Genomic DNA, 25,196 nt, shown 5'->3' with positions numbered 1-25,196 from the left:
ATCTCACAAGTTTCAACCAGCTTGGAGGTGAGATGGACATTCTTATCATCACCATCGCGGTTTTCCAGACTGTAAAGCCGCGTTGCAGCTGGGAGAATCGACCGTGGACGATCTGATTAATGTCTTTGTTGTCAATTAGGCGTCTTCGGTCCGGTCCCGCTGTGAGTACTCACTCAGCCAGGAGGCTTCGTTCTGACTTCAGGGAAGCCAAGCAGAATCAAAAGCATCATTTTGTTGACGTTGACGGCGTTTACTCGTCTCATAATGCATCAATAAGTCTACATTCAGGGTGATCAGCCTCATATTCAGCCTCCGAGTGCTCCTCCTGAGCTATTTGGATTATTTGCAGATTAAAAAGCTTTCACATTGAACAAAATCGACCCTGGTGAGACAAATTGCTCTTCCGTGGCCACTTTTTGTTCATTTTGAGGAAGTATTTTGGTAAATAAGGGGCATGAAATTACAATGTGCAGCCACACCAGAATTGAGTCAGGTAATCCTTCATTAGTCTTCATGGCTCCGTGAGACTCGTGTTTTACTCACTATACTGCAAAAACCACGTAAAAGAAGCATTTTGTAGGTTTTTTTTTAACAATTCTGTTACTCACCTTTGACCCGGATCTTTCAACATTTACCCAGGATACAGGTGTGACATGCTTTGTTCTGTGTTATTCCAGAGCAAATTGACCATACACAATCTGATTAATGTCATTGCTGTCATATCGGCTTCGATGGTCCAGTCCTGCTGTGTTAATGAGGACAGGAGGCCTCATTCTCACTTCAGGGATGCTAAGTGGCGTGAAAAGCATCATTTGGTCATTGTTAATTGAGTGTACCTTTCTCCCAGCTTATCAGTAAATCTGTAATTTGGATGATCAATCTTTTCTGAGTTCGTTTTGTGTTTTTATTGGAATTATCTGAACATTTAGATACATTCAGTGTGAACAAAACAAATTCTGCTGAGACGACTGACTGTTTAATGGCTGGATTTATTTATTTTGTGGGAATGTTTTGGAAAAATTTGCAGCACCAGAACCAAGTCGGGCAATAATTCCATTTGTGTTCATGGGTCATTGATTTGCAGTCACTCAAGTCTCAGTTCTTGTCATGTGAAAAGAACCCGAAGCAGCGTTTTTATGAATCATTTTACTCACTGTTGACCTGCATCATGCAATCATCAGCATCCAATCGGGATGCAGGTGTGACATGCGACTTTTACACACTTGTTGTTCTGAGTTGCAGGAATTCCCAGCGATGTCTCCCGTCAGTCCGGGGTCCTGGATGCAGGCCGGCTCTGATCGCTCCGCTGTGACAGGAGGCCTCGGCTCGTCTCAGGGACACAACGTCAAACCGTCTGACACACATCCAGTCTGACCTGCAGCCGGCGCCGCTGGCATGCGTTCCACCTGCGCTGTGCACAGGGGGGGCAAGACTGAAGGATTTTTGACTTCTTGGAGTAGTCATGCTTACTACCAGGTGGATGCTGGGTGAGTATTATGGTCTGTCACCAGTGGATCTGAGCTCCCCTGGAGACCATCTGACTGCTGCTTTTTTCTTCCTTGTCTTTTTAGGAGTTGTATATTATGGGATGTATGTTGCCACTGCTGGACTATTATGGTCTGTCAGAGTGCAAGGGAGGGAGGGGGGGGTGTCACCATGACAACGAGGTTGCTAAGGGGGCTGGGACTACTAGTGGAAAGGGGAAGGAGTGTGCATGCAATGAGTGTGGTGCATGCATGTCTAGTAGTGGTAGTGTGCGTGCGTGCGTGCGTGCGCGCGTGGTGGAGGAGGGGTGGGGGCAGACTGAGTATTATGGTCTGTCCGTTGCGAGGTAACTATGCAGAGTCCTGTGTGAGTGTGGGAGGGGGGATTATTATGGGATGTCTGCCCCCTTTGTGTGTTTGTGAGGATGTTAGCTAAGCGCTGCCTGTGAGGCTGGGGGAGAGAGAAGCGAGGGGACGGAGCGGCGTGTTTTGGGTCATTGGCGGCTCATTTCGTCTTTTTGAAAAAAGCCCCGCTGACCGCTGGCTTTAATGAATGAACGCCCCATGACACCGCGAGCGGGCTGATTGCTGTTATTTCTCGCACCGAGAGAGGGAGAGGGCGCACACCTCGACTACAGCAAGTTTCCCATTTCTGGAGGTAGGGGTTTGTAAAGCTTGAACTTTTCTCTCATGCGCCGCTTTTAAGTCGGCAAGGTGGATTTTGCAGCCCGCGTTAGAAATACACGGCGGGTGCTTCACTTTACTTCATTCTCCCCCGTGCGAGGAGGAGGAGGAGGGGGGGTCTACCTGCAAATGAAGAGCGGATCATGTCAAAGCGTTCATAATCTAGTTATCCAACTTGTTTGAGTAGGCAGGTGGCTAATTACACATTGTAGATGAAAAGAAATTGAGTCTATTTTTACAGCGCCCAGCTATTGCCATGTATAATTATTGATTTATTTATTTATTTTCTTCGCAGCACCCACCACCCCCTCCCCTCCCGGACACCCCCGGTCCATTCTCCACCAGTCCCACGTCATTTTCCCTCCTCCCTCGCCGACCGAGGAGCAAGGTTTAGGAGGGATTAATCCGGCCAGCAAGGAATAATATTGAAACGCCGGGAAAATGTCGTGTAGCGAGGATGAGAGGGAGGACTTCGGAGCCGCCGAGGAGCACTCACTTATTCCCGGTAAGCTCGCCCGTGTGCGTGCGTGCAGTTTTTTTTCCCCCCGTGAAGAAGGTCCATCTCCGTAACTTGAGCTCGCCTTCACCGCGATGCTAGCGCTAGCCCCTGCTAGCCTGGAGTCGTCCGCTCGGGCCGTCCGTCACTCGCCATGATAGATCACTTAAGCTAACTTGGCGAGCCGGAGTTGAGAGTTTGCTCCCTTATTGGATTAACCCTTCGCGTCCCGCCGTCCTCCGACGTGTGCTCTCGAGTGTGGGCGTGAGCTGTCAAAGTTTCGGGGGCTGGAAAACCGACAAGTTTGAACCCGTGCTGTTGTGGCATTCGCCGCGCGCGCGTGTTTGCGTGCGTGCGTGCGTGCACGCTCGTGCTATCATGGTCGTGCCAGCGGTGCGCGGGCTGGTTTTCTCCCTCAGGCCTGCAGAGAGCTGTCCGTCCGTCCGTCCGCCCGCGTGCGTCCGTCCGTCCTCCCGTTCAGTAATGACAGCGAAGCGTGTCTCCGGCAGATGAGGACGAGCAGGACGACGCCGTGTCCGACCTGGACGAGCTGCCCAAGTCCAAGAAGAAGAAGAAAGCCAAGAAGAGCAGCCGGGAGAACCGCAGCAGCAAGAGACAGAGACCCGTCCGGGAGGTGAGGACCTCACACTGCGGCCACCACCACATTTAACACGCTCTAAAATAAATTGATAATGAAATACAGTTAGAGGCAAAAGCAAATAAAAGAAAAAAGCAATCACAGTGTTTGCATAGTGAAAACTCTAATAGGAGGTGTTAATTGTTCTCACTGAACACTGTGCAAAGTGAATGAACAGCAGAGAAATCATCAATATTCAGTGAGATCAAACCTTGTAACCAAAACAGCATCAGTTCTTCAGTCAGCAGGCCAGCTGATAGCTTTTAGGGATATTTCATATCCATCTCTCAGGGATGAGCTCTGGACATTCGTGCATGCACACATGCTCAAATTCTTCTGTCTCTTCTTGTAATCCCAAAATATGTAACTGTCAAGACTCTTGATTTGTCTTTATACTCTAACATAGTATGTAATGTCATTTCACTTAATAATTGCGATTATTTTGATGAATCGAGAACAAATCAGGTGCATGCAGACAAGTTTTGCACAGCACTGTATTTGAAGTCTCCACCTGTAGACGCTTTCACAAATCCATTAACATCTAAAGCAATTGATGATAGAAGTGATAACACACTGCTACTGAATATGTTGATTATGGTTAGAAAAACAGTAATCGGAATCAGTTTAGAGCAGAAAATTAATATAAAAAAAATGTTTTTATATCTAGGTTGACTGTTGTGCAACAGTAAAAAAAATCCGTCGCAATGAATAAAACAAATGCAAACACTGTCAATAATATATGATGTAAATAGCTTTTTTGGTGGAAAAGATTGGAGTTTATGTTGATATTTTCATATCTTTACTACACACTAACTAGATAACACCAGTCAGTGTTACATGGCGTAAGGTAATACAGTCTGGTCATAAAATGGGTTCAGGAGTCCATGGTTCAGGTTTAGAAACGGTCACAGCTTGCTCTTTGGCCCAATGTCCTTTGGCAAGGCACTGAAGCTCAGTGTGGCTATCAATGAAGGGTAATCACCTTGCATGGCAGCTGTTTTGGTGTGCGTGAGTGTGTAAAGGCAGTAATGATCTAAGAGTGGGCTCCATTTCATATAAATGATGATGATACAAAGATAATAATGTTCAGTTTGGCTTCATTGCCGAAGTTGTAGTCTTGATGTAATTTGAACACCTCATTAACAAATAAACAGAGGCAGAATTTGTCAAGTAGCTCTCAGTATCACGCAGGCATGAAAACACTGTCCGGCTAAACTCAGCTGCAAGCTCCAATCTAAAAATGGAACGTAGCTACATTAAAACCTCTCTGATCTGAAACCAAAATGAACTATTCACGATAACTTCTGTAAGAATTAAATTAATGTCAGACCTGTTGTACTGGATGACTTAAGATTGTTGTGATATATCCTATGTTGTGGTGAGTTTGTTTTCAGAAATGAAATTGAATTCAGTCCCTTTAATTAGCTTGTGAAATTGTTAGAAATCTTGGCAGATTCTTATCCAAAACAGTGTAAATCAGAGCAGATGTGTGAAAATATCTTGCTCCACTATTGTGACCATAGTGAGAATTGCACCTGCAACTTTCTGCTTTGGATACCCACGACTTTACCGTGACTTTTACATTCAACAAAATGTGACAAAAGCAGCAGTCATGACGTCAACCTAAAGCCTCTCATTTGTGGACCAGCCTGTGATTTGATACAGCGCGTTGGCTTCCCACAACAGAGACGTGATCGAGGTGCGATGTGTCCCTCGTTAGTGCGATGTCAGAACTGAAGCGCCACAGTGGTGCAACAGCAATAACCCTCCTGTTCTGCCTCTGCATCGTCTATACAGACTGGTAGTCAGAATAAAGACGCGACACCCCTAAAACAACCTGGCAGTGTGAAAGTGGCTTTAAAGATGCACTGCTTCACTGAATTAAGCCTGCAAGACACGCAGCTCCGGCCCAATTTGGACCACAAGATTGTGTTTTGAGTCGCCGTAGACGACCGAACACCAGAGGTACTCGTACCTAAAAGCTTTGAAATCACATTGTTGCTGCTCTCCGAGCAGTGGCCGACACAAGGAGAACATATTTGCAAGTTTCTTTTGCTAAGACTTTGCTAATATTTGCAAAAATATAAAATGTTCCATATCCCTAATTCATTGCTGACTGATTTACTATGCACACATAAAACTACCAAATGTGATTGATTATATTTCAGCTCGGTAATAAACTAGTCCAGTTGTCCTTTCTTGTACTTGACCATTAGTGGCTCACTTAACTAATTACTCATCATGTATTTATAAAAACACAACTAAACACTTTCCTGAATATCAATCAAATGCTTTGAGTGCTTCTTTCAAATCATAAATCCAAAATGAGAAAGATTTCAGTTTCTAAAAAGATAAAACGAGTGTTTTTGCTTGAAAAATGTAAAAGATGATTAAAATCAAGCTGGTTTCTCTCAGCTGACCAACACATTCGGTGACTGACAGTTCCCCCGTCATCAGAAATTAGTGATGAGTCATGTATTGACCAGTGCGGCTCTGTGAACGACGGTGCCAAGTCCAGTGACTTCACATTTTCGGCCCGAACAGTGAAGCCTTGGTCTTCAAATGCAACAAAACGACAAACGCGTGTTTTAATTTTTCCTGGTCAACAAAGACTATGTAAGCACGGGTGTGTTAGTGTCACGAGTGAAGTGCTCCTTTGTCTTGCAGGAGTTGCCAGTCAGCTCCCCGGAGCACCTGATCGGAGTGGAAACAGCGGAGCGGGATGCAGATGAGGGAGGTATGCGGTCGGAGAGTGAAGGAAGTGATTATGCCCCCGGGAGGAAAAAGAAGAAACGGTCCAGCTCTGCCAAAGACAAGAAGAAAGGAGGTTCGGCAGCAGAGAAAGGAGGCGCCTCCAGCTCCAAGAGCAAACGCAAAGAGCCCGAGCCAGAAGACGACGACGACGATGACGACGACTGCCAGGTAAACGCCGGGCCGGGCCGGGCCTGCCCGAGTGTGGAGTGTTTTGTTTTTGTGCACAGTTTGATATGCGAAACTTGCCTTCCTGTGTTTGTTTCTCGCGACTCGTCGCCTCAGCCTAAAAGCTCCACCCAGCTGCTGGAGGCCTGGGGCATGAAGGATATCGACCACGTCTTTACTCAGGAAGACTACAGCTCCCTCACCAACTACAAGGCCTTCAGCCAGTTTGTCAGGTGGAGAAGCCCTGGTTTATATATTACAAAGTGACATTCTTATCTGTTTCCAACCTTTAAAATAATCATCATATTTTATTTTGTCGTTAGGCCTCTAATTGCAGCAAAGAACCCCAAAATTGCAGTGTCCAAGATGATGACTTTAATGATGGCGAAGTGGCGAGAATTCAGCACCAACAATCCTCTAAAGGTATTGCAGCTTCAGTGACAGTTACTTTTTTTTTTTTTAAGAGTAGAAGTTGTTTTATGTAAGAGTTTTTGGGAGCTGGTTCTCACGTCGTGCTTCGCTCCGCGCTGCAGGGTTGCGCCACCGCTAACGCGGCGCTCGCAGCTGCCAACGTGGCTGCAGCTGTGGAGAACATGGTGGTTGCGGGGACGGACGTCGGGGGGGAGACCGGTTCCGCTGCTTCGCCTGCATCTGCTCCTGCTCCCGCCGCCGCTCCGACAGCTGCTGCACCCCCAGCAGCCCCGGCACCCCCACTGCGCAAGGCCAAGACTAAAGAGGGCAAAGGTGAAGCTCGGCTTTTGTCAGTCGGTGTGTCGTGTTTTGTAGAAAAGTATTTTCATAATAGGTTTCTGTTTTCTCAGGTCCAAATGCTCGTAAGAGGTCGAAGCCAACGCCTAAACCTCCACCCAAACCCAAACCCAAGAAGGTGGCTCCTCTCAAGATCAAACTTGGGGGCCTGAACAGCAAGAGGAAGCGCTCCTCTGTAAGAAACGACATTTACTTCAATTTTCATTTGCTTTGGATCAGAGTATTGATCGTGGTTAACTGTTGTCGTCTTCTCAGAGCGACGAAGATGAAAACGACGCTGACAGTGACTTCGACGACGGGAGCTTCTCAGTGTCTGACGGCTCTAACCGCAGCAGTCGCCCCAAGAAGAAGCCGAAGAGCGCAAAGAAGAAAAAGAAAGGTGGGCACGGCCGTAGCACGAAAACAACATAACGAAGGATGTCTCGCGTCCGTTGGCGTGACTGGAATCCGGTCTTCCTCAGTAGAGACAGAAGACGGCGACGGCTACGAGACGGACCACCAGGACTACTGCGAGGTCTGCCAGCAGGGAGGGGAGATCATTCTGTGCGACACCTGCCCGAGAGCTTATCACATGGTGTGTCTGGACCCAGACATGGAGAAGGCGCCCGAGGGCAAGTGGAGCTGTCCACACTGTGTGAGTACCGTGACCTCTCGGGGCGGCGCAGGAGACCATTAGGACGTTTGCGCCTTTTTCCCTCCAAGCGAGGAATGAAAATTGGCCTTCGCTCAGAAACACCTTTGTGTGAAAAGAGTCTTTCCGTAAAGTTGAAGACTTGATTGTCAGGAAATGGACTTTGCTCGATGTGATTTCAACCAATTTTATGTGTTCTTCTTTTCTCTTTGTCCTTTTTTCTGCACACCCCCACCCCCACCGCCACCGCCACCCCCCCGTTCTCCCTCATGTTCCTGTCTGTCCTCTCCTATTCCCCACCACACATCTCACCCCCCCCACCCCCACCCCCCTCTGCCCACCCCCTGCCCCCATCCTCCATTTCCTCTCCTTGCTCCTCCCCTCCCTTCCCTCCCTCCTTGTTTGGCTCCACACGAAAAACATGCACACGCACGCGTGCACGCACTGCACGCACTGCACCCCCACCCCGTCACTCTCAACCCCCCCCCACACACACACTCCTCCCCTTTTTCCTTTCACTCCGTTCCGCATACCTTCCCTTCCCTGCCCGTCTGCCCCCCCATCCCCCTCCCCTGTGCACACACACACGCGCACACACACACACACACACACACACACACACACACACACACACACATGCACACACACACACACCACCTCCTGTCTGTAATTCTGCCACCAGGAGAAGGAGGGGATCCAGTGGGAGGCCAGAGACGATCTGTCCGAGGCCGAGGGGGAGGATGACGACGACAGGAGAGACGAAGGGATGGAGGAGGAGGACGACCACCACATCGAGTTCTGCCGTGTGTGTAAGGACGGCGGGGAGCTGCTCTGCTGTGACACCTGCCCCTCCTCCTACCACATCCACTGCCTCAACCCTCCTCTCCCCGAGATCCCCAACGGAGAGTGGATCTGCCCCCGCTGCAAGGTGCGCGCTGTGCACTGGCGCATGAGTCTGCGCGTGCTCACGTGGGCGTGCATGTGCATTACAAATTCCAACTTGAGCTTGAGATAACGACCTTTTTTTTTTTTTTTTTTTTTTCCGTCTTGATGCGTATACCAGAAGAAGTCCAGATTAAAAAAGAGGAACTCCTGAAATTTTTGTTTTGATTATTTCTTGTGGCGTAAAAGTGTAGAATTCAGTTATTTAACGCTCAGCATGTCTTACTCCATATCTGCTCCATCAGTGTCCACCGATGAAGGGGAAAGTGCAGAAGGTCTTAACCTGGCGCTGGGGGGAGCCTCCGGCCCCCACGCCCGTCCCCCGGCCCGCTGACCTGGCCGCCGACGCGCCCGATCCGCCGCCGCTGGCGGGTCGCAGGGAGAGAGAGTTCTTTGTGAAATGGTGCAACATGTCCTACTGGCACTGCTCCTGGGTGCAGGAGCTACAGGTACCACACACACACACTCCCCATAGAAATACAGAAAAGTCCTGGTATTTTTTGGGGGGAGTATTAAGACCGATTCTTACTTCCTCCAGCTGGAGCTGAACTGCCAGGTGATGTTTCGAAACTACCAGAGGAAGACTGACATGGACGAACCACCGCCGGTCGACTTTGGGGGAGAGGGAGACGATGACAAGAGCACCAAGAGGAAGAACAAGGATCCCCTGTTTGTCCACATGGAGGAGGAGTTTTACCGTTACGGAGTGAAGATGGAGTGGCTGATGATCCACCGCATCCTGAACCACAGGTAACACACACGAAACACAGTCTTTGTATTAATATATGAAAACAATCAGATGTCTAGTTCATGTAGTTCATGTACATGCTGTTCTCAAAATGAACTGCAATTAGAAACAGACATTGTACTAATGAAATAATTAAAACTGGGCAAGCAAACAAATAGAGATTTATACTCCCTTTTTTTGTCCCTTTTTTTGTACCATGTTAGTGTCGACAAAAAGAACAACGTCCACTATCTGATCAAATGGAGAGACCTGCCGTATGACCAGTCCACCTGGGAGAGTGAAGACATGGACATTCCCGAGTACGACACCTACAAACAGACATACTGGAATCACAGGTGAGCTGCAGGTCTCAGTCTGCCATGATTTACTGGAACGCTTTAAACGCCGTTTAAAAACATGTTTTTTTTCTCTCTCTCTCTCTCTCTGAAGAGAGCTGATGGTGGGCGAGGAGGGCAGACCTGGAAAGAAGCTGAAGAAACAGGTCAAAGTGAAGAAGGCCGAGCGACCACCGGCCAATCCGGTGGTAGATGTAAGTGTATAAACCGGGAACATGCCAGCGGATTACCGATGACAGTACCAACGCCCACCTGCTCGATATAGACCCTGACAGGTGTTTGCTTCGTTTACCCACAGCCCACCAGCAAGTTTGATCGGCAGCCCGAATACCTGGACAGCACGGGAGGAACGCTGCACCCGTACCAGCTGGAGGGCTTGAACTGGCTGCGGTTCTCTTGGGCTCAGGCCACCGACACCATCCTGGCCGATGAGATGGGTTTAGGAAAGACCGTTCAGACGGCCGTCTTCCTCTACTCACTCTACAAGGAGGTGAGTTCTGCGAGGATTAAAACTTAATCCAAGTGTTGTTTTCAGTAAAATATTAACTCTTAAAAACAATGTTTTTCTTGAGTCCTGTCCGGTCTGCCCTCCTCTCTCAATCGGTGTTGGCGGTTTGGGTTTCAGACATGTGACATACAGAAAATCTGCCCATTAAAGGGGATCAGTTCAAAGTAAAGGACTCGATCCTAAAGGCAGGGCAGGACAGAGACAATCATTTACTTGCTTATTCGGTGGTGTGCCTTTGTAGTAGAGTGGTGAGGTGATTGTGACTGTGTGGTTCACTGCAACAGGGTCATTCCAAAGGTCCGTTCCTGGTCAGCGCTCCTCTGTCCACCATCATTAACTGGGAGAGAGAGTTTGAGATGTGGGCGCCCGACATGTATGTGGTGACCTACGTCGGAGACAAAGACAGCAGAGCCGTGATCAGAGAGAACGAGTTCTCCTTCGAGGGAAATGCCATCAGAGGAGGGAAAAAGGCTTCCAAAATGAAGGTATGAAACACTGAAGCAGGCAAGAGGAGTCAATATGAAGGAGAACTGTTAAAAATATCATGATGAATGTGATCTATTTCAGTCAACAGATCAGAGACGAGCTGCTTTATTAGTTGTGTCGACTGTGAGAAATTCCATCTGACCACCAGAGGGCCAACTAGTCACAGAGACTGCAGGAAGGATCTTACACTTTGGAACATCTTAATTCAATTTCCTGTTCAACGCTGCAACTGCAGAGTATTTAGCATTGATTTACAAGCTCATATGTAGATAAATGACCTTTATTCTTCAACATGAGGAGGGAAAAATATCTTTATTTAGAAATTGGTTGTCTGCTATGAATAGACTTCTGCTGAGCAGTGCTCAGTGTTAATGACTCTCACGCCTCTGCTTTTATTTCATCTTGTTCAGATTATTGTGTTTATCAAAAATCTGTAAATGGAACCAATCTTATAAATGCCAAACCACAAGAATTCTGAATTATTATAAGAAAAATACATGAAAATAAAATAAATTAATCCAGTTTTAAGGTTCTTAAATTGACTGTTTGTTTTAGGGTTGAATTATAGGAGTTTAGTCTTTACTTTCTGCATGGCCTGACTCCTGAACGACTCTCCTCAGACCCTCAGGCTGAAACCGATTGACAGTCTAACCTTTTAACCTTTAAAACTTCATGGAAACCAAGTTTTGCTGTTGGACTACAGCTCTGACACAATCTGACTGAGGAGCCATCATTTTCTTCACCTCAAACACCTCTAGAGTCTTTTTTTTAGCAAACCCAGTTAAAAGCTGTTACATTTTCCTTCCCTGAAACTATATTTCAGACTTTTCCTGTTAAAAAGTCGTAGTTTTACAACATTCATTGGTTTTCTTGTGTTTACCAGTGGATATCTAAGTATTTAAAGGTCTACTTTCATCATTCCTCTTTCTTTCCCTGTTGAAATAAAGTCAAATTAAAGTCAGGTTTCCTTCCTTTTTGTTTTACAGAAAGATTCAACGGTCAAGTTTCACGTTCTGCTGACGTCTTACGAGTTGATCACCATCGACCAGGCTGTCCTGGGATCCATCGAATGGGCCTGTCTGGTGGTGGACGAGGCGCACAGACTAAAGAACAATCAGTCCAAGGTTTGTGTTTTTCTTTTTGCTCATCACATCAGGTCGTCCAGAAGTCCTTCCGTATATATATTTTTTTAATGTATTTTTCTGTTGGTCTCTCTTCCTGTGACCAGTTCTTCCGCGTGTTGAACAACTACCCGCTGCAACACAAGCTGCTGCTGACCGGCACGCCTCTCCAGAACAACCTGGAGGAGCTCTTCCACCTGCTGAACTTCTTGACTCCAGAAAGATTCAAGTCAGTAGTGCTGGTGCTGAGACGTGGACGCCGTGCCAATTTCTATGTATTTATTGGTCTTTGCCTTCTGCAGCAACCTTGAAGGGTTTCTGGAGGAGTTTGCGGACATTGCCAAAGAGGACCAGATCAAGAAGCTCCACGACATGCTGGGACCACACATGCTCAGGAGGCTGAAGGCGGACGTGTTCAAACACATGCCCTCCAAGACTGAGCTCATCGTTCGAGTGGAGCTGAGCCCAATGCAGAAGTAAGTCCAAACAGATTCCTCAGAGTGGAACCAGCTTACATGATGTTTTCTTCATGATTACCGTTCAGTAAAGTTTAGATGTTCTCCGGATTTTGGTTTCTGTTATCAAAACTTATGAATTTTTAAAATCTTTCTTGCCTTTTTATTCCCATTTTTCCCTTTTTGCAACCCAGAAAATACTACAAATTCATTCTAACACGTAACTTTGAGGCCCTGAACACTCGCGGCGGAGGAAACCAGGTCTCCCTCCTCAACGTAGTGATGGACCTGAAGAAGTGTTGTAATCATCCCTACCTCTTCCCAGCTGCCGCCACTGTGAGTTTCCACTGGATTACAGCAAGTCAGTCATACCTGTGCATTGAAGCACGTTTAGTTTTTTGACATTTTGAATCATTCCCAAATCCCAGGAGGCACCGAAACTTCCAAACGGCATGTATGAAGGAAACTCCCTGACGAAGGCTTCAGGGAAGCTGATGCTGCTTCAGAAGATGATGAGGAAGCTGAAGGAGGGAGGACACAGGGTCCTCGTTTTCTCGCAGATGACCAAAATGCTCGACTTGCTGGAGGATTTCCTGGAGAATGAAGGCTATAAATACGAGAGGATCGACGGCGGCGTCACCGGCAACATGAGACAGGAGGCCATTGACCGTTTTAATGGTGAGACACGTGTTCGTGGACTTCAAGATGCCTGCTTTGCCTCTCAGGACAGCTGACGTGCAATCTGTGTCTTCTAATCTGAATGCTGCTCTTCTTTCCTTGAAGCTCCCGGCGCTCAGCAGTTTGCGTTCCTCCTCTCCACCCGAGCCGGCGGTTTGGGCATCAATCTGGCGTCCGCCGACACCGTCATCATCTACGACTCCGACTGGAACCCGCACAACGACATCCAGGTAGGAACCCTGGGCTGCAGCCTCGCGCCTGGGCGTCCTTTTTATTTGGACGATAGCTGATTTATTTAGCTTCCTGCTCTGTCTGCGTCCCTCAGGCGTTCAGCAGAGCTCATCGAATCGGCCAGAACAGGAAGGTGATGATTTATCGCTTTGTTACCAAAGCGTCTGTGGAGGAGAGGATCACACAGGTCCGTCAGAAGGAGCACTGGATATTAAAACCCAGATTTACACTGTCAGGAATCTCTGATCTTCCCGCTCACCGCCGGTCTGTCTTGTCAGGTGGCGAAGAAGAAGATGATGCTCACCCACCTGGTGGTGCGGCCCGGCCTCGGCTCCAAGACAGGCTCCATGTCCAAGCAGGAGCTGGACGACATCCTCAAGTTCGGAACCGAGGAGCTGTTCAAGGACGAAGTCGGAGAAGGTGGTTCGTAGTTGAAATCAAACCTCTGGAAAATAGTGCATCTCAGAAACCTTGTTTATTACACCAGAGTCTAAGAATCAGATAAAGTATTTTTTTGTGTTTCTCATATCCTCTAATCAATCGACCAGACCTCGTGAAAAATATTTCAGTCCTAACTTCAAGTTTCTTGGCTTTTTCCTTCCCCCGTCTGGTTTCTCACAGGGGACAACAAGGAAGACGACAGCAGCGTGATCCACTACGACGATCACGCCATCGACCGCCTGCTGGACAGGAACCAGGACGCCACCGACGACACGGAGCTCCAGAGCATGAACGAGTACCTCAGCTCCTTCAAAGTGGCTCAGTATGTGGTCAAAGACGAGGACGACGAGGTAAAATTTGAGCTCGCGCTCAAAGCGCGTCTGAGTTGAGCCTCAATTCAGATGAACTGTTAAAATACAGGGAAGCTAAACCCACAGGTTTTTATTTTAACGCGGCTGTTTGTGGACATGACATCAATGAAATCTTCTTTCTGTGAGGAGGAGGAGGTGGAAAGAGAGGTAATCAAGCAGGAAGAGAGCGTTGATCCCGACTACTGGGAGAAGCTGCTCCGGCATCACTACGAGCAGCAGCAGGAGGATCTCGCCCGCAATCTGGGCAAAGGCAAACGAACTCGAAAGCCGGTCAACTACAATGACGGCTCCCAGGAGGACCGAGGTATAAGACAGGGTACAGAACAATATATCGGCAACCTTTTCATGTGTGTGCGTGCTGTGCAGTGCTGTTTGTGCATTTAATGTTTATATAGTCTTAGCATAGAAATGTCAGATTTTTTAAAAATGTAGATTATGCTTTAAAACTATAGAATTTTAGCTTTTGCTGCTTTAGAAGTTTAACTCTATCGTCATAAGTTGGATCTAAATGGGAACACATACAAATTCATATTAGGTCCTAACTTTAACACCTTTTAAATATTTTTTTCTCCTCTACCGATTAGATAGTAGCTTGTGTGAGAAGTTTAGATTCTTCCTTTTTATTGATAATATGTTTAGATCAAGGCCAGGCGGTGAAGGGCTCTGTTCTTTTTTGCGTCTTTCCTCCCTCTATAACGTTTTTCTGTGCTCTCTTTAGACTGGCAGGAGGATCAGTCGGACAACCAGTCCGACTACTCGGTGGCTTCAGAGGAGGGCGACGAGGACTTCGACGAGCGGACTGAAGGTGAGCGAGCGGGCGGGCGTTGTCCAGGAGGTAAACTGGTTTTAATAATTTACAGACAAAGACGAGCCCTCTCATCTCATTTGTTTAATGCCGGTCACGGTGATTGAAGACGATGAACGGATGTCAGACTGGAGCTTCCTCGCAGTGATGAACGTTCTCGTTTACAATCGTTGCAGCTGCTCAGGAGTCTTTTCGTGCCCCCTCCACTAATCGCCCTCCACCTGCCCCTGCAGATACGCTGTCAGATTGAGACGACAGCTATGATATCCTCCTCAGCGAGTCAACAACACTGAAAGGACAAAGCCAAAGAAATAGGGAAAGAGAAGCAAAGGCGACAGTTTCTCAGCTGGATGAACTGTCTTTGTGCACTTTAAACTGCTGGTTGTGTGTTTGAATTGATTTTTGTCCAAAACATTCAACATAAACTGTTCTCGAGTGTTTTCAGTTCATAAAATGTGACATAGATTTTTTTTCACAATTTAATGTATATGGAGCCAGAAGATGTTTATTTTATTTATTTCTTTTTTTGTTACTGATTTGTTGTTGTTTCTTGGAATTATGGTTTTGCGGTTTGACTTGTATCGAATTAAATGTGTGGTGGGTCGCAAATGTCCTGAAAGCGTCGTTAGAGGTGAGGCAGGACAGCTTCATCGGGTCAGGATGGCGCAGTGAGCTGTGAGCGGATCGCCCACACAGCCGCTCCAGGACAACAAGAGCACACACGATCATGAACCGGCATGGCTTCACTGGAATCTGGTGTTGGAGTGGGCGCTGAATTTGTAGTCTCTCCTCTTCCTCACAGCGAACGCTCGCAGGCCGAACCGCAAAGGGCTGAGAAACGACAGAGACAAGCCTCTCCCTCCACTGCTGGCCCGGGTCGGCGGGAACATCGAGGCAAGTTTTCTTCACTTCTATTTATTTATTTTTTTAGTATATCGTGTAAACTTAAGAAATAAGTTGTTAATATAAAGAATAAAAGTCGCTTAGATGTGTAATTTCTGTTGCGTTCTGTAAATTTCAGGTTTTGGGCTTTAACGCACGACAGAGGAAAGCGTTCCTGAACGCAGTGATGCGTTATGGGATGCCGCCACAAGACGCCTTCACCAACCAGTGGCTGGTCAGGGACCTGCGAGGAAAGTCCGAGAAAGAGTTCAAGTGAGTATGATGACGATGATGTTTGTCTCTCCGTCTTCGTATTTACTTTTTTTTTTTAATTCCTGTGAAATTTGTGTCTTTTCCACGGAGATTTTGACTTTATTTAACAGTATGTCTTCCTCCCTGGTGTGCGCGTAGGGCCTATGTGTCTCTGTTTATGCGTCACCTTTGTGAGCCGGGCGCCGACGGAGCGGAGACCTTCGCCGACGGCGTCCCGCGTGAGGGCCTGTCGAGGCAGCACGTGCTGACTCGCATCGGCGTCATGTCCCTCATCCGGAAGAAGGTGTGGAGAAAGAAAACGGCACTGAAAGAAACTTGACTGGTCTTCTAGATATTTGGATATCCGTGCGGTGGAGTGACGCGGTGTTTTGTCCAACAGGTGCAGGAGTTCGAGCACGTGAACGGTCAGTGGTCGATGCCCTGGATGGCCGAGCTGGAGGAGAACAAACGGGCGGCAGCTTTGGCTGCAGGCGAAGACCCAAAGACCCCGTCCACCGGGACGCCTGCAGACACGCAACCAAACACTCCCGTTCCAGGTAAACTCGTCTCACACAACACTGTGTTTTCCCCAGTCGAGTCCTATAAACACACACGCCGAGTGAAGATTCGAACTCACTTGATTTCTAACTTTAATCCTCATTTCGAGCTGCTTCTCTTTCCCTTTTACCGACATGAAAATATTGCCAAAAAGCCGGTTTCAGCCTGTTTGCCGCCCTCTTGTGGACACAACCAGAACTTCCTCGTGAACATTGATCCAAAGATATGTCAATGGGAAAGCTGATGTGTTTTCAGATTCAGATTTCTTTATTTTCATCCAGGTAAATTGCATCAGAGAAACTCTGCAGGATTAAAATGGCGATGAATGATCAACAATAAAAACACAGATAATGCAGTACCTGGGAATAAATATGTAAAAACAGAGTAGCATAAGTTATTCCACATGTTATTTATAGTCCATTGCTTTATGAAAAGATGACGGTGGGAAAGAAGCTTCCCTAACCTCACAATTTTTACATCTCAGTGTTTGTAACATGTTTGTAATGTTGTCTGTTTTCAGAGGATTTGTCGCGATCAGAGGACAAAGAAGACGTGAAAAAGGAGGGAGAAGATGGCAAAGCAGCCAAAAAGACTGACGAGCCAGAGGTAAACTCTCCCCCCGAGTCGCCCGCAGCCGTATTCATTACTGCCGTCACTAAACCATGCTATTGTTCATTGTCCCTGCACTGAAACTATCCACCTCTCGCCCAGATCATCGAAATCCCAGACGAGTCTGAAAAATCCCCCGCTGTCGAAAAGAAAGAAGAAGGAGACCTGGCTGGAGAGAAGGAGGAGAAAGAGAAGGAGGCCGATGGGGAGGAAGAGAAGGAGAAGGAGGCCGAAGACACGAGTAAAGTGAAAGACGAGAAAGAGAAATCTGCAGAAAAAGACTCATCTGCTGACATTAAAGGCGAAGTTTCAGAAGGAAAGGCCGATTCAGAGGAGGACAAGTCTAAAGGTGAGACACAGGACAGTGACAGTGCCCCAACTTCGATGCCACTTGAAAAACTCAGAAATCGGCTTTAATTTTTTCCCAAGATGTGTCATTTCAGGTTGCACGATTCATATGAACTTTTTCTTTTTTTTCTAAACTTGATATTTTCTGTTTACTTTGGTCTTTTACACTTCAGCTGTTCAAAACTGTTCACCTCAATCATAAAGGTGACTTGTACTGTCACATCATTTTCATGTCTAACAGTTAAAGAGGACGCTCATTCTGTGACACAAAACTAGGATGATTTTATAAAAAGAAGTAACCAGAAATATAAGTTTTCAGCAGTTTCACTTTGCTGCGTTTGTTTCAGTGGAGGAAATCAAAGATGAGAAGATGGACCGCAGTTCACCAACAGAGGAGAAAAAAGGTGATTTGTATTTCCATCTCCGTGTGTGTGTGTGTGTGTGTGTGTGTGTGTGTGTGTGTGTGTGTGTGTGTTCGTTCATGAACAGATGGAGTTTGCGGTGATGCTGCTTTGAGTGAAAACACTCCGAACAGTCACCCAGACGAAACAGCCTGATCATGTTTAATGGGTTTTTAATGTGACTTTGAACTCGGCTGTTTAGTTCTCTGTGATTTATTATGATAATGATGTTTTCTCTATTTACATGATCCGATTTTCTGTATGTTTTAGTTAAGCTTCATTTAATTTTCTATCTGTGATATTCCTTAATTTAAGTTTTAATCTCACATTTTAAATGTTTTTAATATTCAATTATAATTTAATTCAGCTCTGGAGTTTCCCTCTTTCACAGTGGTTTTATAAATACTAACATTTGTATGTTTTATAAATATACACTGATGTATTTCAATTTCCTCTCTATCAATTTGATTTTCACTGTTTCTCAGAAGCAGAAGAAACCATAAAGTGTCATGAACCTGTCATTGCAAAAAAAAAAACACCAAAACCTCAAACTGCTTTTTTCTTTCTTTCTTTCGTTCTTTCTTACTGTAGAGCAAAAAGAGGAAAAGGATGTGAAAACAGACGAGTCTGGAAAACTGCAGAACGGTGAGAACACGAAGGAGGGCGGAGCCGCGGCGCCGGCGGTTAACGTCAGCGAGGAGAAGAAGAAGGCCACCAAACAGAGGTTCATGTTCAACATCGCAGATGGAGGATTCACAGGTGAACACACACACACACACACACACACACACACACACATCCCTCTCGCTCACTTCTCGTTCTTTTCCTGCCTTTGCTCTCTGACCTTTGTCCTTTGCTCCCCAGAGCTCCACTCTCTGTGGCAGAACGAGGAGCGGGCCGCCACCGTCACCAAGAAGACCTTCGAGATTTGGCACCGTCGCCATGACTACTGGCTGCTGGCCGGCATCATACAGTATCCCTTTCAACAAATCGCCATAGATCTTAAACCCTGCTGACTGGAAAAACACAATACTGCCACAATATTGATCTCCTGGCTGCCATCGGTCATCCAGCCGTATGCAGCTGGCGATTGGTTTCCTCCAATATGAGGAAAGAAAAATATTCATCATGCCACTCAGAAATATCTTCCGAGTCAAAACGCTCGACCGTCCACAGGCCTGAACGTTGTTCCCTTTAACTGTGGCGTCCCAGACACGGCTACGCTCGCTGGCAGGACGTGCAGAACGACGTCCGGTTCGCCATCCTCAACGAGCCCTTCAAGGGGGAGATGAGCCGAGGGAACTTCCTGGAGATCAAGAACAAGTTCCTGGCCCGCAGGTTCAAGGTGAAGCGGCGGTTTCCTCCTCAGCCGGTTCTGGTCTTTGCGTGCGTCTGTGTCGTTTCGTTTCTCACCGGGGTTCCCCCCCCCCCCCCCCCCCGTGTGTCGCCGCCTCCCTTGCAGCTCCTGGAGCAGGCGCTGGTCATCGAGGAGCAGCTTCGCCGGGCGGCCTACCTGAACATGACGGAGGACCCGGCGCACCCCTCCATGGCGCTCAACACCCGCTTCAGTGAGGTGGAGTGTCTCGCCGAGTCGCACCAGCACCTCAGCAAGGAGTCCATGTCGGGAAACAAGCCTGCTAACGCCGTCCTGCATAAAGGTAAACGGCAGAAGAATCGTCACTTTTTATAAGTTACGGCAAAAAAAAAAAGCGTATTTCTAGAATCGTATGCTGACTTCTTTTAAAATGCGATGAGTCACAAAGTTATATTTTGAGAGCAATAGGTATGTATTGTCGTTGTCCCCAGACTCGGCTGCAGGCAGACACTTCTTCAGACAAGCTGGTATCAATGGAGTGACTGCATTTAAAGTGTGAACGGTACTTTTTGAAGGAGAGGGATCTGAGTTACTGCAGCTGTTTGCTTTAGAGGATGCACACAATGTCAGGACTAGAAGGACATCAGCATCACATTCTGCACATTCAGTTACTTTTGCTTCAGGAGACTTATTCGCTAAGAAGCCATGAAACCAGTCTTCCTTTATTGGTGCCGATCATATCGGGGAAAATACAATTTATTTATTGTTTATTCTCACTTCTAAACACTTTATTACACCTGATCATTACTCTACTGAGTGATTTTTTTTTTTTTTTTTACTTGCCAGATTATGTTTGAATGGCATGTATGTAGAAAGTCCTGCCACCCGTGTGAGCTGGATCCTTACAGGAGTTGAGTGTTTGCTGTATGAACAGCCCGTCGCTGATTTTCTGCTGTTATTTTTCACTCAGCTTAGAGTTCTAAGACAACTTTTTATGGCGTCAGTTCAGTGCCAGAAATAACCAGCGCGCTCACGGTCACTCTTTGCTGGAGAATTCAATAGTGAGAAACTCATATCTTGGGCAGTCTTCCATGGTGTTTGTCACCATGGCAACCAGCGTAAACAACACATGTGACAAAGCATACAATCAAACAGTGTTTACTTTTTAGACTTTTGGAGGAAAAAAAAAAACTGCAGCCCCACTGATCCATCAAAAAGAGATCACAGAGATAACGGAGTACGCTCAGCCGTGATGGTCACATGAAAAGGCTTTTCCTTTTTTATTTCCTCCCGGGAAACTGACCAGTTCTGCACCGCTGTGTTCAAACCACTTTAACAGAAGGCTGTGTCGAAGTTAGAGTGAGCGCTCAGAGAGTGGTCTTAATGCACGCTGATTATTATGGTTTCTATGCACGTAAGTTTCAGCACTGAACTGACTCCATAACCTCCTGTTGATTAGTTTTTCCAGCATCGGTCAGCAGTTTCTGACTAACAGAAGCTTGCATCTGTGTGCAACAGGTGTGGACTGTATCTGTGATAATATCAGGCAAAAATGACCCCAGCTGAGTAAATACAGGTATTGAAATCTGTTCCCTTCTTTTCTCTACCTGTAAATTAAATAAAAAAATCAAATCAGAAACATTCTTCACTTGAGAGTATTTACAACTTCTGCATATTCAGCTTCACATTCTGCTCAGTTCAGGCAGGGTGTGAAGTCTAATCTGGAATGTTTGTTGCTTTGCAGTGTACAACACAGGGCAGACACACACACACACACACACACACACACACACACACACACACACACACGCACACACGCATAACGCTCAGTAGGGATGCACATGGTTAACCGTTTAACCGATAACAGGAACTTTGACCGATTAATACTATCGGTTATTTATTTACTTATTTTTTTTAAAAAACTCCAGCTGGAGCGGAGCTCTCCACAGAACCCGTGCGTCTTCAAGCACGCTGGCATTATATTACAGATATCAATGACGGCGCTGCAGATGACACCTTCAGTCACTGATTAATTCCAGTTGCCTTCATGTTGTACAGTAGCGGAGGGTGTGTATCTTTGTGCGCATTTACGCATGTGGCACAAAACCGGCGTTACATTGAATATTATTTTTTATCTCCAGACGCGCCGCGGGTCGTCCAGATTTACAGTGAAATGGTTCGGTGTGAAGCCGCATCATCCAGAGAAACATTAAGCTCCATCAGAACTGTTTAAAAATCGGATTTCAGAAGCTAAAACTTTATTTAGGAAATTAATCAGAACACACACAAAAAAAAAATTACCAGCGCGCTCGCTCTCGACATAATTTAAAAAACAATAGATGATTGAAGCCTACAGTACTGTTAATTATATCTAAATCTTCTTGCTTTTTTTACATTTTAGATGAGAATTTTCAGTCATTGTAAATCCGCAGTTAAAGGTGCTGTAGGCAGGATTCCGCATCTCCGCCATCTCGCTTAGGGTTACCTCAGCAAGATGGCGATTTGACCCATCTAAGATGGCGATTTGAAACCCAGCACAGCCAATCCTGTCCTGTTTTCTCTGACATCACGCCCTCACGCAAGTTAAGCCCCTCCCACAAGAACGTGCGACGAACGCCCCTCGACCAATCACGGTTAGAGCCTCATGGGCTCTTCTGATTGGTCAAAGATACCTGGAGCGGTCCAGATTCCTTTTCAGCTCAGAACAGAGACAGATGGAAACGCTGCGCCTTCGCGGTAGTGCAATTATGGTACACTCGTAAAGGATTATCAATGGATAATCTACAGATTACAGATTATTTAGAGAAAATTAAGGACATACATTGTCAGTACGTTATCATTTAATATTAAAGTTGATTTAGCCTGAGCAATTCTGTCGACAGACCTTTTCCTCCCTCCAGACAGTCTGCCGTCTCCGTCCACGAGATTTCCACTCTCTGGTGTGTGGAGCGATCAGGCTAGAGCTCCGTCTGCCTTCACTTTTACCGTCATGTTTTGTTTGCTGTGGCGCTCTGCCGCATGCGGCGTCACCTGCGCGCAACGCGGTCAGCTGGCTGCTGCGCGGACGTCCGCGGATCGGTCCGCGCAGCCCAATGCGCAACGCACACCCACGCAGACATGTGAAGCATGGACGGGCCTTAAATCTTATCAGTTAACGGTTATTAACCGGTTAAAGGGCGTCGGTTATCGGTCATAAAAAAAATATATAAAATGTGCATCCCTAACGCTCAGATGTTGTTTCTCTGAATCTTTAATGACGGAGTTCAATTGTAATGTCAGTAAAAAGCCTCGTGCTCACAGAAAACTCATTCCAGGAGTCAGTTTAATGGTATTTTTTATTTAGTTTACATGTTTTGAGTGTAATTTGGACTCATCATGTTGACTTGGACTGCACCGTTTAATCCGGACAGTCCGACACAGCTGTTAGATGTTTGGAAAACAGTCCACACCCTCCGGCCTTTTGATGAAACTTATTTTTTAGTTTAAGCCAGAAGTCAGGTTGAATCTGCTCGGCTCTCAGACTCTCACCCTCCCTCCGCCGTCTCCAGTTCTCAAACAGCTGGAGGAGCTGCTGAGCGACATGAAGGCTGACGTCACTCGCCTGCCGGCGACCATCGCCAGGATACCGCCGGTGGCCGTGCGGCTGCAGATGTCCGAGAGGAACATCCTGAGCCGGCTGGCCAGCCGGGGCCCCGAGGTGGGCTCCCAGAACCAGTCCCAGCCCTCGCAGCAGATGCAGGTGCCGCGCTGATCGGCGGCGTTTTCACCCACGGAGGCCAGCCGTCCTCGCCTCGCCTCGCCTCGCCTCGCCGCCACGTAGCAGACGTCAACCCCCACCCCCCTCCCCCTCCTCCTCCTCCTCCTCCTCCTCCTCCTCTTCCTCTCCCTCCGCCGTGTACAGCACCGTCAGGTTAGTCCTCCCCCGCTCTGCATCCACCTCCCATCTCCGGACTCAGACGAGCGTCAGCTGTGCGGCTGGACTCTGCGGTTATAAAAGAAAACGGGAAAAAAAACAAAAAAAAAAAAAGACTGGAACTGTAGATTTAGGACGGAAGCGAACGGACGAATCGCTTCTCGTCTCTCTCCTCCACCGGGAATCAGACTCGGCTCCTCTGTCCTGAGCACTGGACTGCAGGCCGCTTCCCCTGGGCCTGTCCTCACACCAGGGTCAAACGCGTGCGTGTGTGCGAGCGTGTGTGTGTGTGTAATTATCTGTACAATAGAGCGGACAGAAAGCAGCATGTGTGGAGTTTACTGGTGCTTCGGAAAAGCTTTGGGACGGTTGAAGAACTGAAGGGATTTCTCTGAGCTCGCTCTCACCTCTAGGAAGTTCTCACACTACCAATGTTTATGTTATTTTTTGTATTATTTTAGAAGTCATCCACCTCTGGTGTCCTTGTTTGCGTGCGGATTGGAAGTGTGTGTGTTTTTCCAGCGTGTGTGTGTGTGTGTGTGTGTGTTGACCGGGGCATCTTGATGTGCACTTCTACTGCAGAATCCCCGACACTGACAGACTGTTACCGCCACTTTTTTGTATCGGTCCCGCCCGTTACCTCGTCTCGTCCCGCTCCCCCCGCCGAACCTCCGACCTCCGGCGTCGGGCCGCTCGATCCGGGATCAGCTCTCCGTGTTCACGCCCCAGCCAGCACCTCGACATTCCTGCCGCCCGCGCCGCCGACTCGCCCCCTCGGACGTCTTCTCAGATTACCAACATGCAATAGCGCCGCCGCTTCTAGGTGCACGGGACGGTTTTCCAGAACAATCTTAAGTTAATTTAATTTCTTACTGTCTGTTGCTATGTTGTTTTACATTATGGGATATTATTATTATTAAGGTCACCACCTTGTTGTTTTTATTGTTGCTGTTTGTTTTTAAGAACTACAATAAAAAGTCGACGGTTTTCTAAGTTTTTGTCAAATTCTTACGTGGAAACGTGAGTGTGGATATTTTTGTGCGGTTATTTGAACTACGCTACATAAACACTGATTGTTACACAACTGTAATTATTATCTATAAGACACAAGCAGATACATTTAGGTGTTTTCAACAGCCTGTTTTTTTTTTATTTAAATAAACTCATAAAAACCAATAATTCCCTAATAATACCCTAACCCTTTTTTTTTAAACATTTGATTAAAAAAACGAGTTTTTAAAACTGAATATCAAAAACAGGTATTGCTCAAAATGTTGTGACGCCGAATGGAAAAAAGCAGAAAGAAGAAACAGAACCATGATTGCAGAATCTCGGTTGCCGCTAAACACAGGTTGTTACTCTTTCTTTGTTTCGGTTGTTGAAGTTTTTCCTGGATGAATTTAACGCTTCACTTTTCTTGTGCTTGTTTTTTTTTTTTTTTTTAAAGCTTCTTTCTTTTTAAATACCTGGTAAGTTTCTGTCACCGAGAACACAGAAGCTTATTTTATGGTTAAATGTGAGTTTTAATAACGGTTCCCTCTGATTCTTCCCTTTCAGCATGATTTCTCCTTAAACATTACTTTGGGGGGAAAAAACTCCAGTTTTTTTTTTTTTGTTGTTTTTTTTTACCTGCCTCTGCAAACCCCCCCACAACGCCCCCCGGGGAGTTACCCTTTCCACTCTTTGAAATCCGCAGATCTGCATAAAGGTAACCTTGTCTTTCACACTTCACAGGTTGTTTGTTTCCTGCAGACCTGAAACGGCTGTTATTATGAAGTGTGTGTGGCGTGGCCCTGGGCTTACGGCTAATCGCTCAGAGAGATTGACCTGGAACTTTCATCCTTCACCAACCGTGAGGTTTATATTTAGCAGCGGATCTTTTAACCTGAACAGTGGTTTACCTGAAAGAGGGTTAAAACAAAATATGCCATCTTGTGAAAATGTTCGCGTCACATATTTGCCGTCACATCTCTGTGCTGAAACAAGCGCCGCTGTTTCTGAGTTTCTGCCGTATTGATAACGTTGATACACGCAGCATCAGGCTTCGTTTGCATGCTGCTCAACAGCAGCCATCATTTCACCATCAGCGCCCGTCACTGATGTTTGGCAGAACACAACAGGAGTTATTCACATGTGATGCACAGTGAACCTGAGGCATTACTCCAGGAAGAGTTATGT

General features: G+C 46.7%; 1 protein-coding gene across 8 annotated transcripts; it reads left to right on the top strand.

The window, feature by feature from the left end:
* The first annotated feature begins 1,917 nt into the window (after positions 1-1,917).
* chd4b (chromodomain helicase DNA binding protein 4b) lies at positions 1,918-24,005 on the top strand. Of its 8 annotated transcripts, none has more exons than XM_030103048.1 (40): positions 1,918-2,142; positions 2,464-2,673; positions 3,174-3,298; positions 5,969-6,223; positions 6,338-6,453; positions 6,544-6,643; positions 6,754-6,964; positions 7,042-7,163; positions 7,244-7,367; positions 7,453-7,622; positions 8,302-8,547; positions 8,807-9,010; positions 9,100-9,311; positions 9,513-9,644; positions 9,739-9,838; positions 9,943-10,134; positions 10,437-10,637; positions 11,625-11,762; positions 11,867-11,988; positions 12,062-12,235; positions 12,409-12,550; positions 12,643-12,892; positions 12,998-13,122; positions 13,218-13,310; positions 13,402-13,543; positions 13,745-13,914; positions 14,062-14,239; positions 14,654-14,740; positions 15,543-15,634; positions 15,762-15,895; positions 16,034-16,178; positions 16,275-16,431; positions 16,953-17,038; positions 17,144-17,390; positions 17,737-17,793; positions 18,382-18,549; positions 18,655-18,763; positions 19,003-19,135; positions 19,253-19,448; positions 22,654-24,005. In XM_030103048.1, exons 2-40 carry the CDS (start codon positions 2,610-2,612, stop codon positions 22,854-22,856), a joined length of 5,922 nt encoding a protein of 1,973 aa, XP_029958908.1. In that variant the 5' UTR covers positions 1,918-2,142; positions 2,464-2,609; the 3' UTR covers positions 22,857-24,005. The 8 variants fall into 8 exon arrangements, with proteins under 8 accessions (XP_029958908.1, XP_029958906.1, XP_029958905.1 ...); XM_030103046.1 differs by having other exon boundaries at positions 7,450-7,622; XM_030103045.1 differs by having other exon boundaries at positions 1,919-2,142; positions 14,062-14,251.
* The last annotated feature ends 1,191 nt before the right edge of the window (positions 24,006-25,196 follow it).

Source organism: Salarias fasciatus, chromosome 11 (genome assembly GCF_902148845.1).
Source record: "Salarias fasciatus chromosome 11, fSalaFa1.1, whole genome shotgun sequence".
NCBI classification, from domain to species: Eukaryota; Metazoa; Chordata; class Actinopteri; order Blenniiformes; family Blenniidae; genus Salarias; species Salarias fasciatus.
Note: the sequence above shows the minus strand (reverse complement) of the source record. Positions and strands in the feature narration are given on the sequence as shown.